This window comes from Bos mutus, chromosome 11 (genome assembly GCF_027580195.1).
Source record: "Bos mutus isolate GX-2022 chromosome 11, NWIPB_WYAK_1.1, whole genome shotgun sequence".
Taxonomy (NCBI): Eukaryota; Metazoa; Chordata; class Mammalia; order Artiodactyla; family Bovidae; genus Bos; species Bos mutus.
Genome location: NC_091627.1, coordinates 8775526 through 8792385, shown reverse-complemented (window position 1 = coordinate 8792385; position 16860 = coordinate 8775526). Strand labels below are relative to the sequence as shown.

General features: G+C 48.9%; 1 protein-coding gene across 3 annotated transcripts in view; it reads left to right on the top strand.

Moving 5' to 3' along the window:
- The window catches only part of GARNL3 (GTPase activating Rap/RanGAP domain like 3), a 164794-nt gene that overhangs the window by 140536 nt on the left and 7398 nt on the right, over positions 1–16860 (top strand). For all 3 annotated transcript variants that reach the window (XM_070378964.1, XM_070378965.1, XM_070378966.1), the window contains 7 exons: positions 453–552; positions 906–1021; positions 1583–1758; positions 3257–3415; positions 9581–9647; positions 15090–15197; positions 16415–16533. In XM_070378964.1, coding sequence (XP_070235065.1) covers positions 453–552; positions 906–1021; positions 1583–1758; positions 3257–3415; positions 9581–9647; positions 15090–15197; positions 16415–16533 — 845 coding nt within the window. The remainder of the gene's footprint in view (positions 1–452; positions 553–905; positions 1022–1582; positions 1759–3256; positions 3416–9580; positions 9648–15089; positions 15198–16414; positions 16534–16860) is intronic.

Here is a 16860-nt window from a genome sequence, read left to right as displayed (position 1 = left end):
TCTTGAGAAGTATGCAGAATAACCTAAGATGTGATGTGATTTCAAATATGACACAAAAAAAATCAGAAAATATTTAAGAGAAATGACTAAGTGTATTAGCACTTTTTAAAACTTGGTATTCGGTTCTTTGGAATAATCCCAGCCAAAATTGGGATTGAGAGATGCTGCCTTTTCTTGGATGAACATCGAGGAGAAGACTCTAGCTTCGGGACCCTGCTGTTGCGCTCCCTGTACGAGGTGTGAATGCCTTTGGGAAAGAAATGCCAGTCCTCCCTGAGCTGAGAGGGGACTAGTGCTTGAACTTTCTGTGTCGCCCTTAGGAAGGATCTAGAAGCTGACCTCCTTCCTCACCTAGGGAGAAACGGGGTCCAAAACTACCCATAGGCACATTTTCGTAGGTTCTAGAGAGTGTGAGCTGGGTGTGGCGCTGGGTAACCAGGCTTCTTTTCCAGATGACCTCCCATCAGTGCCCGTGTTTGACAAGACTCTGCCCGTGAAGCAGATGCATGTGCTGGAGGCGCTGGACCTTCTGATCCTCAGAGCAGACAAAGGTGCTACTCCTCCCCGAGGGATGTTCTCTGGGAGGAAGGGGAGCGTGTAGCCTATGGCCAACACAAGGGTCTCGGGGCTCTGGCTGAATCACCGGTGCCAGCTTTTTCTTCTGGTGCCCAGGGCTCAGGTCCTTGGTAGCCCGTTTGTTCTCTGAGGCAGGGATGGTGAGGGAGAGAAGGGGTGGGCGTCCCTGATCACATTGTTAGGTGAAGGCAATGCAGGGCTTCTCCCCAGTTCTGGAACACCTCAAATCCTGATTTCTTGAGTAGTAGTTTTCTACACAGTCCACCCCTTCATTTCTTCCAGGTCATCTTACTTTTCCATCCATCTCCTCCATCTGCTTCATCCCACAGGAAAGATGCCCGCATCTTTGTCTTCAGGCTGAGCGCTGTGCAGAGGGGCATCGAGGGCAAGCAAGCCGTGAAGGGCAAGTGTGACTGTAGAGAAAACAAGCTCGAGAAAACAAAAGGTGACTCAATTCTTCATATTTTACTGGTTTTATCCAATTAATCGTTTTCTCAGACTGCCAAGCTTTTACTAAAAAAAAAAAAAATTTGAGTAGGAATTTTATTTGATTTGTTTTTTCACTTGGAAACATCACAAAGGTAGTATCACTTGTTCCCTAAGAGAAGCTTAAGTTATAGAGAAACATGTTGAGGGCTAGAGGAAGTTTTAGGTCTTATTTGACAAGTTTGGGAGGTGAGTTAAGCTCTGTGAGCAAACTTATGAAAAGAAACTTTTAGAATTTTGTTCCTGGAACTCTGCTCACCTTTCAGTTTAATTCATGTCATGTAGTGGATGTGAATCTAAGTCCACAAACTCTAGAATAGAGGGAATATGACTTCCTTAATTTTTCTGTAACTCAACCTAATTTTTATTTCAAGTCCCCACTTTGCCTCATGGCAAAAACGTCCTTAGTCATTTCACTGTCTTATGTTTAATTTCCAGGGTTCTTAAAAATATCACCAGATTGTCAAAGCTGAGGGCTCCCACCTCTTGTGTGTTCAGCATCATTCCTTTCTCTTCCTAGGCTGCCACCTGTATGCCATCAACACTCACCATAGCAAAGAGCTGAGGATTGTCGTTGCCATTCGGAATAAACTGCTTCTGATCACAAGGAAACACAACAAGCCAAGTGGGGTGACTGGCATGGCACTGTTATCTCCCCTGTCAGAGTCACCTGTTGAAGAATTCCAGTACATCAGGGTAGGTTTTTTCCTTCAAATTGTTTCACTCCTGGCCCAGGTGCCTGAGGCAGACTCCCCCCTTCCATCCAGGGTGTGTCATTCACTGGGGTTGCCCTGCGGTTCAGTAACTAACTGGGGAAGCCCTCACCTGTGGCCCTGGTTACCCCGGGAGACTAAGGCGAACAGAGTTTTCCCGACTCCATCCAGCTCATTCACATAGTAAACACCTAAAGATGCTGCTCTAGGGGGGATCATTTTGAAAAATATAGAAACTTGGAATCATGCTGGGCACCAGAAACTAACACAGCCATGAAGTGAATTATACTTCAAAAACCAACTCACGGAAAAAGAGACCAGATTCATGGTTACCAGAGGCAGGGGTTGAGGGGAGGGTGAAATGGAAGAAGGTGGTCAGAAGGTAAAAATTTCCTATCATAAGATAAATAAGTACCAGGGGTATAATATACAACATGATAAATATAATCAACACTGCTGAATGTTACATATGAAAGTTAAGAGAGTAAATTCTAAGAGTGCTTATCACAAAGGGAAATAAACTTTATTTTGTATCTGCATGAGATGATGAATATTCACTAAATTTATTGTGATGATCATTTCATGATGTATGTATTAGGTTGGCCAAAATGTTCATTATTATTATTATTAAATCTCAAGACAAGGACCGGACATTCTAAGAGCTAACACAGACCACACTGTTGAATCCCTTTTGTAAAATTGTCTCCTGACCTCTCCTCTTTGCAATGAACAGAGGTCTGAGCCTTGAGGACAGACTGCAGAAAGGAGCAGTCTAACCCATCCCTGCCCCTCTTTTCCCTGCCCCAGTCTGGCACAGGACTCTGCAGGAGCAGAGGGCCTGGGGGGTGGCTGCGTGAGGAAGTGAGGGTGTTGTAGCTACGCATTCCAGGAAAAAACTCACTCAGAAGGACAATGCAGATAGTGGAGTGCAGTTTACTACACCGGTGGGCCCAAGGCAGAGTCTCCTCTTAGGCCAAGGACCCCGACCAGCATCTGTGAAAATCTTTTATACCCCATGTGTACATGTCTGAACCCACCACTCCAAATTCCTTGAGACTTACATAAACCAAGGAAAATACAATCCCAATAACCCCATCATTCACATGCTATACGCTCATGTACTCAAACAGTCAAACAATTAGCCAATGATCAATAAACCCAAGGTTACACTCCAATAGATACAGAAAAATTTATGGCCTATCTGAAGGAAGGGGTAATTAGTGTATGTTTTCTCTTAGGCGATGAGTAACCTAGATACGATCTTCAAGGTTCCCCTGTCTAGACGGGGTCTTACTCTTCTGTTGTTGTTTTCATAGGCACTAAACACAGAGTGGCCGAGCATGATCAGCATGAACAGGCCTAAGATGGAGCCCAGGCCCTATGAATTCCTTCTTCAAGGGGGCCTTTCCTGGATGGGGGCAGGCAGTGGGGTGGCTGCTCTGTCCTCACCCCTTTCTCCTCCATCCTTGTCCACCACACAGGAGATCTGTCTGTCCGACTCTCCCGCGGTGATGACCTTGGTAGATGGGCCAACAGAGGAGAGCGACAACCTCATCTGTGTGGCTTACCGGCACCAGTTCGACGTGGTGAACGAGAGCACTGGAGAGGCCTTCAGGCTGCACCACGTGGAGGCCAGCAGGGTGAGTCGACGGACGTGGGGGCGAACGGGAACCAAAAAGACTGGAGCTGTGTCTTCTAACTTTGCGAGACCATGATGAGGGTTTCTTTAAAACTGTGCGCTCTTTATCATATCTGTAACCTGTGATACATATTTAGGCTGTACCATGTGAAGCTGCCATCTTTGTAGGTCAAATCGTTCAATATCATATAACTGCCCATTGCCCTCTTTAGCTTTTCCACACCTCCTCCTGCCATTCCATCCTTCCCTACAGAAGAGGAATGAAGTGTCAAAACTCACTGTAAATAACTGAGTAATGAGAACAGTTGTTTGGTAATTCATGCTAGAAGGGCCCCTGGAGAGTCGGGTTACCCTCAGAGGCCCTGCAGACCCACAGCAAGGGGCTGGAAGGTTGGGGAGGGCACAGCCCAAGTCTGCATTCCCTTAGAGGCGCATTAGGAAAGGAAGATGGGATGAAACACCGCTGGGAGAGAGAGGAAAAGCAGATCGGCGCTGGGGGGTCTACACCTCCTGGCCTGAGCCGCACAGAGGGCAGCCATGTGCTGGATCTGGACAAAACCTGACAAGCAACTCACAGAGTTCTTCAGCCCAGTTATCGCTGGGAACCAGGGCAAGGCCTGATGACAGCTGAGCCCCTGGAGGTTTGCACGGTGCAGGGCCAGCACTCCAGCTCAGGTACGAGAACAGGGCAGAACAAGGATGTCGCCCAGGGAGAGTGTCATTCCTGATGAGAGCTTCCCCCAGTCCTGTTCAGATGTGTCAGAGAGTGAGGAATTTAATTATGTTTTACAAGAACTAAAAAAATACAATTTAAATTTGGACCAGCCCTACATAAATATTCACTAAAGTTGCTAATTACTCTAAAGAAAACACCTGAGAGCAAAATTTGAAGAAATAGAAAAATCAGAAAAAGAAACATCTAGATATACTTAGGAGGCCTACTTATCTTCAGCTGTTATCAATCACAGCTCAGTCTGCCCATTCATGTGTGTATACTGGTAGCACCCAAACTCATCTGCTGTTGAAGTCATCGAGGAACTTCAAAGCTACGGATGCCCTGTGTCCCACCCCCCAGCAATTTCACAGCCTTGGGTGTGACGTGAGCTTTAGAATTTTGGGATGGCCCCCAGGTGATGTGGGCAAATTTGGGAACCACTGGTACACACTGCTCCTCAACTGTGGCTCTAATTGCCCAGAAAGCTTTAAACAGATCAGTGCTCTGACACATCCAGATCAGTTAAACCAGAAGTCCTGGGTGTATGGGATGGGAATCAGTAGACTGTAAGTCTCCCCAGGTGATGTTACTATAGACGCAAGAGATGGAAGCTCTCCTGACACTCTTCCTAGCAAGGTCAGGAGGGTCCCCTCCATCCCAGCAATTGGGAACCTGTCATCTCTTCCCGCGGCTGACTTCTGAGGACTCAGAGCCCAATCTGGCCTTTAAAAGTTCTTGCCCCTTCTTGCTTTTCAAAACTCTGGACAGGGACTTCCCTGGCAGCCCAGTGGCTAAGATTCCACCCTTCCAATGAAGAGGGTCCTGGGTTTGATCCCTGGTCAGGGAACTAGAGCCCACAGGCCGAAACTCAGAGTTTGCATACTGCAATTAAAGATCCCACGTGCCACCAAAAAGATTGAAGATCTTGAGTGCCAAAACCAAGACCTGGTGCAGCCAAATGAATAAATAAATTCTTTTTAATTAAAAAATACAATCTGTACAACCAACCGTAGGAGTCAGAAAAAGCATGGCTTAAAAGATCTTTGTTGAATCAATCCTTCCCTGGCAACTAGTTTCCTAAGACTGAACCCGCTTTTCCTGGAAATTATTGTTATTTACTTATATTTAATACCTTGATAGTTCATGAGTGTGTCTGTGGATTTTTTTCTGTTAAGATTCATGAAGATCCAGGGAAAAAAGAGTTAAAAGCAGTTTTCTTTGATGACTTCTGTGCTTTGTTTTGCTGGAAGGTATGAGAAATTTTCTGTCTTTTCTTCAACATGCTTTGTAAAACAAAGATGCAAAGCTTTTCTCTAAGAAAAAACACTTAAAAACATCTTTGTGTTGTTAAGCACTACCCCAGGGATTTGAGTGAATCAGTATGTATATTCGCACTGAGTTAATCCTCAGTGGCTATGTTTGCTGAGCAGGCAGAGGTGCTGAGACAGTGGCTTGTCTTTGGGTGGAATTTACTGTTTGGTTGGAAAGATACGCCCTAGAGAAATGAGCAAACTAATGAGCGGGTCAGAGAAGGCAATGGCACCCCACTCCAGTACTCTTGCCTGGCAAATCCCATGGACGGAGGAGCTTGGTAGGCTGCAGTCCATGGGGTCTCTAGCAGTCGGACACGACTGAGTGACTTCACTTTCACTTTTCACTTTCACGAATTGGAGAAGGAAATGGCAACCCACTCCAATGTTCTTGCCTGGAGAATCCCAGGGACGGGGGGAGCCTGGTGGGCTGTTGTCTATGGGGTCGCACAGAGTCGGACACGACTGAAGTGACTTAGCAGCAGCAGCAATGAGTGGGTAGAAGCGGCCTGCAGAAACAGGGTTACTTCTCACCGAGACATTCCTGCAGGACAAGCCCTGAGCTCAGTGGAGCAGGAGAGAGGCTGACCCTCCTGGACTCACCGCCAATTAGTGCTTCAAGCAGCCCTCAATGCCTACCTCCTCCGTGCGCCACCATGCAGGCCAGGCTGGCCTGGTTTCTTGCCTCCGCCCCTCCTCTCGTCTCAGCCAAGACCCCTCAATTCCCGTTGCAGGCTTCGAAACCACCTCAGGGTCCAAGACAATTCTAGCTCAAGAGAGGAGCCGTTTAGGAAGCACCAGAGCAGCCTTCTGAAAATCAACACCAAGTTTGTTCTACCAACAGGCCAACTCCGACATACTGCCCTGGATCCAACAGCCAGCTCTGGCCTCCTTCCCCAACAGAGGCCTCCTCCAGAGGGAGGTAACAGGATCCAGATCTCTGGCTTATTCACTAGGCCCAGGTCCCCGTCCTGAGTGTCTGCCCAGACCCCAGCTGGTCTTCATTGAGAGCTCACCCTGGAATCATGTGGGAAGGTTGGACACTGACCTCACAGTGCCAACCTCTTTCACCTGTTACAAGTCTGTGTTTCGAATTTTCACCACCACCGTATATTACTTTTATTATTTTAAAATGCAATAAGATAAACTATTTTTAATCAAGTAAAAAATGAAAGGCGAATGTCTTTATCCTACCCTGACCTACTATATATCAAGATGTCCAGGAGCAAGAACCCAGAATATGTATCTTTTAAAAGCTCTCCCAGTGAATTCTCAGGTCCTTGCCTGGTCAAGAATGTCTCCTGCATGAATGTCTCCTCTGAGGCCCCTCGCCTGGGAGCTAACATCTATACCAACATCTGTATCAACATCTGTACATGTAACATGTACATGTGAACTGGGCTTCTCCATGCTCAGTGTTAATGAAGGTCTGATGAAATGCGATTGAGGGCCTGAGGAGAGAGTGATTAAGTCCACGCTATGGTCACTGACCCCAAATTTCAGCCCCATAGCCCTGACAGGTAGGTGCTGTTCTCTCCCCGGTTTCTGCAGAAAAGGAGGCTGAGGCTCAGAAAGGAGAAGTCACTTATTTATCCCAAACCACACAGCCAGTAAGTAGCAGAGGCAGGACTTGAGCCCAGACTGCCTGCCTCCCAAGACTGCGCCTTCAAACCCAGCACATGGCAGCCACAGCCCCGTCACAGCCCGAAGAGGAGAGCAGGTCCAGGTTACACAGCTGGTGGTGCTCGGCCGCTCCCTCAGAAAGTGCAGAGCAGACACAGCAGCACCCACGAGGGCTGGAAGCCGCTGGCTGACATCAGTGTTATCTAACTGACAAGTCTGGGGACACTGAGGAGGAAGTGATTCAAGTCAGAGTGCTGGGGACGGACAGGAGGGTTCCCTCCAAGGGCCCAAGGGCTGTTCCCTCCCGTGATACACCCCAGTGGTGCAGGTTCCAGAGCCAAGTCATGCCAGCAGCTGACATTTATGGAGCATTTACCGGGCCCTGTGTGACCTCCTGGAATCCTCAGCCCCATAGAGGCAGATGTTCCAGCCTCTCCCATTTTATCGATGAAGACCCTGAGGTTCCATGAGGTTAAAACCCTGACCACGTGCCCACTGCTCTCGGGTGGCAGGGCTGGCATTTCATTTACATGGTCATGCCTCTAGGTAGCCTGCCCTCTGCTCCTGATACTTGACAGGTCCTGATCCAGGGACTGAGGGGGTCACATGAGCGGAGCAAGGCCTCTGCTTCATGGAGCTGAGAGCCCAGCACGGAGGAGAGTGCCAGCAAGCAAGTGAATCTGAGATGGCAGTGCACGCCCTGCAGATAATTAAAACAGAGGCTGTGACACATAGCGGCAGAGGAAGTATTTGGCATTTGACTCCCAGGTCCTTCTGACCCTAGAATCAACACCCTTGACCTCTAGGACTCACTGTCTCCCACCCCTACAGAGCCTCCGCAACTCATGGTTATGGTATGGGCTCCATTATGACTTATTTTATGTACTTGTAAGCTTTTCTGACATTTTGTTGAGGGGTGAAACCCTGTCCTTTCATTTCTGTGTGTTTAATGGAGACTCGTACAATGCCAGACTGTTCAGAGGAGAAGGCTGAGTTTGGGTGAGAGCAGTGAGGGCCAGCTGGGCAGAGAGCCTGGGGTGGGAAATGGGGAAGTCCAGAGGCTGGAAGGGGCTGAAGAGAGCCTAGCCAGACGGAGACACCGGAGGAGCCCGGAGGTGGGGCCCAGCCCGGAGGTGGGGCCCAGCCCGGGAGGCGGGGCCGAGCCCGGCGTGCAGCAGGGGTGAGATGAGGAAGAGGATGGTCTGGACTTGGGTGAGAAAGGGACCCCCTCCGAGACTTTGAGGGTAGCTCTGCTAAAAGAAAGGAGGAGGCTTGAAAGGAAACTGGTCATGTGAGACCTCCATGGAATGCTGATTATGTGTCAGGCCCTGTGCAACAATGTTTGCCTTGTTTCATGGAATTTTCATGACAATCCAGCAGTGTCAGGATTACTGTTACACCAGTTTACAGATGGAGACCTGGGGCCAGAGGACCGTTTACCACAAACCACAAGAGGCAGCAAGCGGTACTGGCAGCTGGGAGCTGTCTGACCTGCTCCTGTCTGCTCCCCTACCCAGCCCCTTGAGTTCTTCTCAACCTACTGCATTTGAGAGAACAAAAGACTTAGGAACCTGGGCTGGAGCTCAGAACGTGTGCCTGAGGTTGTAGATTTAGAGATTTTGAGCAGAGTAAAATCTGAAGCTATCAAGCTGGGGCTTTTTCTAAATGAGAGAAGAGCCAAGAAATGGAAGAAGAATCTGAAGTGGGAGAGAAGCCAGAGGGAGGAGCTGTCCCCTGTCAGAGGTTGTGAAGATATGGATGGAGAGATGAGCCATGGTCAAAGGCCTTCAGTCTGGAGAGAAGGAAAACTTCTTGGAACTTAAGAGAGGGCAGCGTCCCTGGTGGTACAGAAGGCCAGACTACAGGGCTGAGAAGACAAGTGAGGCAGCGAAAGAAGAGGAGATTTTTAGAGGCTCTGAATTTTGATTGAAACTTGAGAACCATCTTCTCAAAAGCAGAAACCGAGGCTCACCAAAGCCACAGAGCTGGGGCTTCCAGCACCCTCTGCATCTTGTCAAGCCGCCTCCCAGGAAGTGAAAGAAGTAAAAAAGGGAGAAAAGAAGTGCAGACATGGTGGTCTGGAGATTCAGAGACTGTGTTTGAGGCAGGAGGCAGTGTGGCTGAAGTGCAAGGCTGTTGAGCTTGGAAAAGAACCAGGGACCTGGTGCAGATCCTGGCCGGGGCACCTCCTCACTGAGGGACTAGCACGACTCACCTCTCTAAGCCTCGCTTTCCTCATCTGTAAAATGGATGGAATGCCATCTACTTTCCAGGGTTGATGTGGAAGTGAAAGGAATAACCCGCGAGAAAAGCTTGGTGGACTGGAGCCTGCTCTATAAATGGGAGGCCTGCCAATAGGGAGAGTTCTCCTCTATAGAGCTTCTTAAGGCTTTGAAAAGATGATGAGAAAGTCCACACCATGGACTGCGGTCGTGCCTGAGTTTACAGAAACTTGAGAACATCTTTTCCTAGTGTCAGTGTCCAGCCTGCCCACTACCATTGCCCATTCTCATTGCAGGTTAATTTCGTTGCAGCTATTGATGTGTACGAAGACGGGGAAGCCGGTCTGCTCCTGTGTTACAACTGTAAGTAAGGGATGTGTTTTGATCGCCACTTGCTAAAATCCACTGTTGTTTTTTTCTTTCTGGACAATGTACAGGGACTTAGCTTTAGATTTATCTGTTGCATTGTTCCTGGATCCTTAACTGCACTCCAGGGGGCAGCTAAAAATTGCCTTCCCACCTGGATCTCCCAATACCCAGACCTCTCAGTGAGATGGTACAGCAGTTGCCTTGGGGTGTCTCTGGGACGTGGAAGTGATGGCAGGGGCTTCCATCTAGGGAACCCCTACCACGTGACTGGGCTGGGCTCCGTCAGCCCCAGGCACTGCTCACTGACTTCTCAGTTTCCATTCAGTTCATTTCAGTCACTCAGTCATGTCCGACTCTTTTCGACCCCATGGACTGCAGCACGCCAGGCTTCCCTGTCCATCACCAACTCCCGGAGCTTACTCAGACTCATGTCCATCGAGTCAGTGATGTCATCCAACCATCTCATCCTCTGTTGTCCCCTTCTCCTCCTGCCTTCAATCTTTCCCAGCATCAGGGTCTTTTCTAGTGAGTCAGTTCTTCACATTAGGTGGCCAAAGGATTGGAGCTTCAGCTTCAGCATCAGTCCTTCCAATGAATATTCAAGACTGATTTCCTTTAGAACTGACTGGTTGGATCTCCTTGCAGTCCAGGGGACTCTCAAGAGTCTTCTCCAACACCACAGTTCAAAAGCATCAATTCTTCGGCGCTCAGCTTTATTTATAGTCCAACTCTCACATCCATACGTGACTACTGGAAAAACCATAGCTTTGACTAGACGGACCTTTGTTGGCAAAGTAATGTCTCTGCTTTTTAATATGCTGTCTAGGTTGATCATAGCTTTTCTTCCAAGGAGCAAGCGTCTTTTAATTTCATGCTGCAGTCATCATTTCCAGTGATTTTGGACCCCCCCCAAAAAAACTAGTTTCTGTTACTGTCTGTCATCTGGAGATAAGGCACCTGAGTGGTGAACAGACTTTCTCAAGATTGTGTAGCTACAAACGGCAGAGCCCAGGTTCTCTTGACATTTGGGGCCCTCTTGACTCCAGTGCCCCGACAGTTACTCTTCCCCTTTTTGCTATTTCTCAGATGTTACTGAAATCAGCCTCAGCCTGGCATGCCTGGCCTCAGCTGGATTAGTTTGGGTCAGGTGGCAGATGGGTTTCAGGCAGACCAAAGATATCAAATAGGACTTAAGGATTTGCAGTTTTTCAAAAGCTAATGTGATACCACAATAAAAAAGGATCTTTTTAAAAGCTAAAGATAGTGAGATATTTTCTTGGACCCAGGCTATGCAGTCTAACTAAATAAAACCTTTTTTTCAGCCTAGAATTGTATCAGTTTTGAGTGGTGATGCTGGTTATAGCACATGGGGCAGATACATTAATTAAGTAATCTTTGATTAGTAAGAATTTTCCATAGAGAAATTTATTGGGTAAACTTCCTCTTTCAAAATTCGAGATTTATGGGGAATCAGCAAAGAACTTCACCAATGAGTCACTCTTTTAGGATATTTCATCCACAGGTCTGTCAAAACCCTCCTCAAAACAGCAGGTCTTTATGGCCCATCTGATGAGAAGGGCCACACATAGGGTGACCGCAGCAGGCCACGTGCTCCAGCGTGGATCCTCGCTGCCCAGCTGCTGGCGCTCGGAGGGCTGGGCCGCTGCAGCTGCTGCCACCCCCCGCCCCAGGTCTGCAGGGACGAGCAGAGTAGGAGCGCACCTGTGTGCGGTCACTTCTATAAGATGTTAATCTCTTTAAAGTGTGGTCTTTTTACTTTATTGAAAAACCTATTTGAAAAACATATGGCTTTAAAAACTGGTATAGATATTAATACTTCTTTCTTCCAGCTGCTCAACTAGGGGTGATGTTAGGTGGTAAAGAAAAACAGAAAGAGAGCAGGTTTTAGACCGTGAACGTGAGTCCCATAATGAAAGAGGGGCATGGAAACAATGTGGATGGCAAGCTCTGTACACAAAATTAGAAGCCGAGTCAGCAGGCAGTGCTGAGGTAGGGGGTGGGATTTGAGGGGGTGGTCCCACACTGGGCCTCTGGCTCCTGGAGCCCCTTAAAAGTTCCACCTCCTCGGGCTTTGATCACCTCCTGGCTACAGGCCCTGGTTTCATCTCAGGATGTGATCAGCATGTATCTGTTCTCACAGACCCACCGGCCATCAGAAGATGATCTCTGACCTCGGGTGGGTCAGGCCTTGGCAATCCCAGGGGGGTCCCCAAACCTGACTCAGTCTCACCAGACCTCACCACTTCCTTCCATTGCTTTGGGTCAGGCATCTGGCTTTCAGTTTCCATCTCCGTCTTTCTCTTGGCACGTTGGCAGGTACCTGGGGATCCAGGGAATGAGCTGGTTTCTCCCAGTGACCAGCTGACTTCTGTAATTCGTCCCCCACACAGTGCACACCCATCTGCTCATCTCAGTCCACATTCTTGTCTTGGTCACTGACACCCACAGGAAAGGCCCTTTCTAGCCAGGAGCTGTGGAAGGAGATTGTTTTCCCCAAGTTTGAAGCTGATTTTTATAAGTCTGCTTCTTTCTAAAATATAACTTCCAGAAACCCAGAGTTTTCTATACATAAATTTTTCTCTCAGATAAGTTAAAAACGTTTGTATGTGCCGAAAGGGACTTTTCTTCAGAGAAATTTGTTTTAAAACTAAAATCTACATACTGTTCTTCACCAGCTGGATGGGGAAGGTCAAAGTAGGGAAGATCATAGACTGAGCTGCTTCCAGGGCAGTGACTTTCTTAGACTCCTGTCCCCCTCATCCCCATTCAGGGCCCATTTAACTACAAGGGACGGCCCTCTCTGTGCCAGGCCGTGTCAGGCTCTGGAGACACAACAGTGGAAGGCACTGCCAGAGATGCAGTGAGCTCACCCTTCTGGGGCCAGCCACGCATGGGTGCCCGTGCATGGGTGTGAACAGGCTGCAAGCTCTGGAGTTCAAGAAACACTCTTTGCTTCTTTTTTGAATTAGAGACCTGCTGGTCTGAGACCACCAGCTCTCGTCACTGGGAGGGAGACCCCTCTGCTTCCCTGAGGCGGATCCCATTGGAAAAGGGGGAGACAGGACCTCTGGACTGCAGTCCAGTCACCTCCTCCAGGCCTGCGTGACCCCCTCTGAGGCAGGCAGGGGCTGGGACAAAAGCCTGATTGCTCAGGTCAGGAGAGCTTGGGAAAGAGGAAGTGGAGCTGGGGAGTCCAGACAAGCCTTTCAAAGAATTTTGCTTTAAGGGAAAAGAATAAGGAAGGTTGCAGCAGCTAGAGGAGGAAGAAAGGGCAAAGGGTTTTGTTTTTTAAAACGTTGAATAAACAGCATGCATAAGCCTGTTGGGAAAGATCCGCTGGAGAAGGGAAAATAAGACAGAGGGGAGAGGGGTGAGCCTACCTCGCACAGCAGGTCAAAGGCGCTGCTTGGAGACCTGGGCGTCCTTTGTGGGCACTTGTTTTCTCAGGAGCAAGGTCTTTGAGAGTGAGGTTTCTTTTCCTCCCCTAGTGAGTCCACTGTAGCAAAACCAAAAACTGACGCTGATAAGAATTTCTGTCCTAATAACTCACTCTGTTAGAAGAACTATGATAAAACAGCATAAGGAAACTGCTTTACAAGGCACAGGGGTCTCATCAAAAGAGCCCCTGAGCCCTGCTGCTGCTGCTGCTAAGTTGCTTCAGTCATATCTGACTCTGTGCGACCCCATAGACGGCCGCCCACCAGGCTCCCCAGTCCCTGGGATTCTCCAGGCAAGAACACTGGAGTGGGTTGCCATTTCCTTCTCCAGTGCATGAAAGTGAAAAGTGAAAGTGAAGTCGCTCAGTCGTGTCTGACTGCTAGCGACCCCATGGACTGCAGCCTACCAGGCTCCTCCGTCCATGGGATTTTCCAGGCAAGAGTACTGGAGTGGGGTGCCATTGCCTCCTCCGCCTGAGCCCTGCCGGATGCTCCAAAAGGGATAGACAGGCAGGGCTTCAGATGGCCGCGGCCACCGCCCCAGCCTGGCCCCACACTGAAGGCCTCCGCAGCAGCTCTGGCTCTGTGACCTCTCCCCTCTCACAGAGGGGCCACAGCTGTTAATTCTGACACTAGGAACAGGGAGAGACTGCTTCATGGGCCTGAAGTTTCTCATTAGGGTGATGAAAATGTTATCAAATCAGATTGTGGTGATGTTATTCAACTCTATAAACAGACTACAGTTCATTGACTTGAATGCTTAAAATGGATGAATTTATGGTATATAAATTATATCTCGGTAAAGCTGTTTTTAAAAATAATTGAAAAACTAGTTTGCATGGCTAAAATGTGGCAGGCTTTTGGAATAAAGGGGGCCTTTGTTTTTCCGTTTGTGTGGATGTGAGAGTTGGACCATAAAAAAAGCTGAGAGCCAAAGAATTGATGCTTTTGAACTGTGGTGTTGGAGAAGATTCTTGAGAGTCCCTCGAACTGCAGGGAGATCCAACCAGTCTATCCTAAAGGAAATCAGTCCTGAATATTCATTGGAAGGACTGATGCTGAGCTGAAGCTCCAATCCTTTGGCTGCCTGGTTCGACAAACTGACTCATTTGAAAAGACTCTGATGCTGGGAAAGATTGAAGGCAAGAGGAGAAGGGGATGACAGAGGATGAGATGGTTGGATGGCATCACTGACTGGACGGACATTTGTTTGAGCAAGCTCTAGGAGTTGGTGATGGACAGGGAGGCCTGGCATGCTGCAGCCCATGGGATCACAAAGAGTTGGACACAACTGAGCGACTGAACTGAACTGGTTTCTTGGTGAACTTTTTCACTCTATGAGGGTCTGAACCACCTGGACTTGTGTTTAAAGCTCAGAGCAGGCCAAGAACCTGATAATTGAATTACCCTGGCCTTACTCTAATGCTGGCATACAGGCATATGGCTTCAAGTTTTCATTATAAAATGTTTCTGGGAGTGTATGAGTCCCACCACATATGTCCTGCTGATTGAGGTTTGGGGAATGATCCCCTGTAGGAGAGCTTCCTCCATCCAGGGGTGCCATCAAGTGCCCCTTCTTGTCTGCAAACCAACCAGTACTGTCCCCCATGCAGGACTTGTGAGGCCGTGGACAAGCTACTTCACCGCCCTTTGCCTTGGTTCTCTCATCTGCAAAATGAGCATAATAACAGCATCTACTTCATAAGTTCGTACAGGTTAAATGGGAAAATGTTTTAAAGCTCGGCACCTGGCACATAGTAAATTCTCCCAAAATGGAAGCTGTGACATGTGGCAGAAATATTACTCTGGCTCTGACTGCCTCCTGCCCCTGAGAATCTGGCAGCATGGCAGTGGTTGTGCTGGCTTTCAGAAAGAACAGGTAGATAGGATGCTCTTCTTGTGGCCTGTGTCTCATTTATCTGATTAGTTGCCTGAGTGTCGTCTCTAACAAAAATAAGTCGCTGTTGTTTCGTTGCAGACAGTTGCATCTACAAAAAGGTTTGCCCATTTAACGGTGGCTCTTTTTTGGTTCAACCCTCTGCGTCAGATTTCCAGTTCTGTTGGAACCAGGCTCCCTGTGCGATTGGTAAGGAAACCTTTTGTCATCCTGGTCTTCCCCCAGAAAGACTCATCTGAACTGTTCCATCCTATGTGAGCGCTGGCTTACCGATAGATTTTCCATGAATTCTCTGAGTATAATGAGTGTAAACAGTCTTCTTCTTCTGTAACTGTTTTTCATTTTGCTCCCCTTCGGGGACTGTTGTCTCCCATTGTTCCTCCCAGGTCTCCTCAGTGCCTGAGGATGTGAGCCTTTGCGAGCAATTAAATATCAGTTTTCAGTACTTGGGTATCTTGCAGTACCCTTTCATTTCTGGGCCTCACTTTCTGACTTCTAAAATATGAGAATTTAGAAAGATTCCATCCTTGAACCTCTGACTGACTTGGGAGAGAAGCATAATGCACTCAAGCAGCCTTCTTATACATTCTGAAGCTTGAAAGTCTAGAGTCACAGAAACCCTGGTACTTGACCTGCCACTGAAATGTCAGGACATGCGTGGTGGTGCTTCGTTTCTGTGGTTCAGGATCCACAGCTGGACAATCTGCCTGGCGAGAGTCAGATCAGAGCCACATATATTAACATTATTGTCCTCAAAGTAGAAGCATTTGTTGATAGGTAAACATGATAGAGTTTTAACTGAAGAGCAGAGGGGTGGAGCCAGGTACTGGGAGGACTGGGTTGGCTCGGGTGCAGATTAGTTATGGTAAGACAGAGAGGGGAGGGTTAGAAATGGGTCTCAGGTCTGAGCCACAGCACTGGGGACCCACTGGACAGATCAAGGCTAGAGGCGTGGGAGCAGTAGGAAGAGTCACAGATGAAACCAGGCGAGCAGGAACAAGACGCAGCCCCCGCCCAGACACACACAGGAGGAGCGTAGGGGAGGGTGACTCAGGGACAGGGAATGAAGGAGTAAAGGCCAGGTTCCTGGACAGAAGGCACGTGGGCAGAGGGCATGTCTGGACCACAGAGGGAAGGTCCTGGGGACCCGGATGGGCAGTGTGCCCAGAAGATGAGGTGGAGAACTGCAGTGGGGGAAGCCGGGACAGTGCACTCCTCCACGGGCAGGTGCTCAGTGGCTGAGGGAGGCTCTCCTAGAACAAGGGGACACGCGCCCCCGAAGGAACAGACACAGAGGAGGAAGGGGAGAGCTGGGCGCCGCCAGAGAAGCAAGCTGGGTGTGAGAGGGCCCCAGCAGCTCCCCAGCCGCAGCCCGGGCTGGGCGCTGACACCCCGCTGCCTTGCAGTCTGTGCGTTCCCCTACCTGCTGGCCTTCACCACCGACTCCATGGAGATCCGCCTGGTGGTGAACGGGAACCTGGTCCACACGGCCGTCGTGCCTCAGCTACAGCTCGTGGCCTCCAGGGTGAGTAGAGCTGGGGTTTATTTCTGTCTGAGGGGCTTCGGGTGCCCCCAGCACCACGAGGTCTCAGGCGGGCGAGGACACATTTGGGGCGAGACTGATGATGACAGCACCATATGTGTGTTGAGATGAGAAAGCTGGAAACAGTCCTGGGTTGAGTTTTCCTATGTGGGTTCAAAGCACCTTGGGCTGCAAAATACCCCTCCTTAGCGCTCAGAGTCATCGCTGCTGGTGGTAGCAGGGGAGCAGTGCTCAGCCAAAAACGGAAATCCTCCATGTGAGACTGGGTTGCTGGTCACAGAAGGACAGTCCGAGGCTAGAACAGTTAAG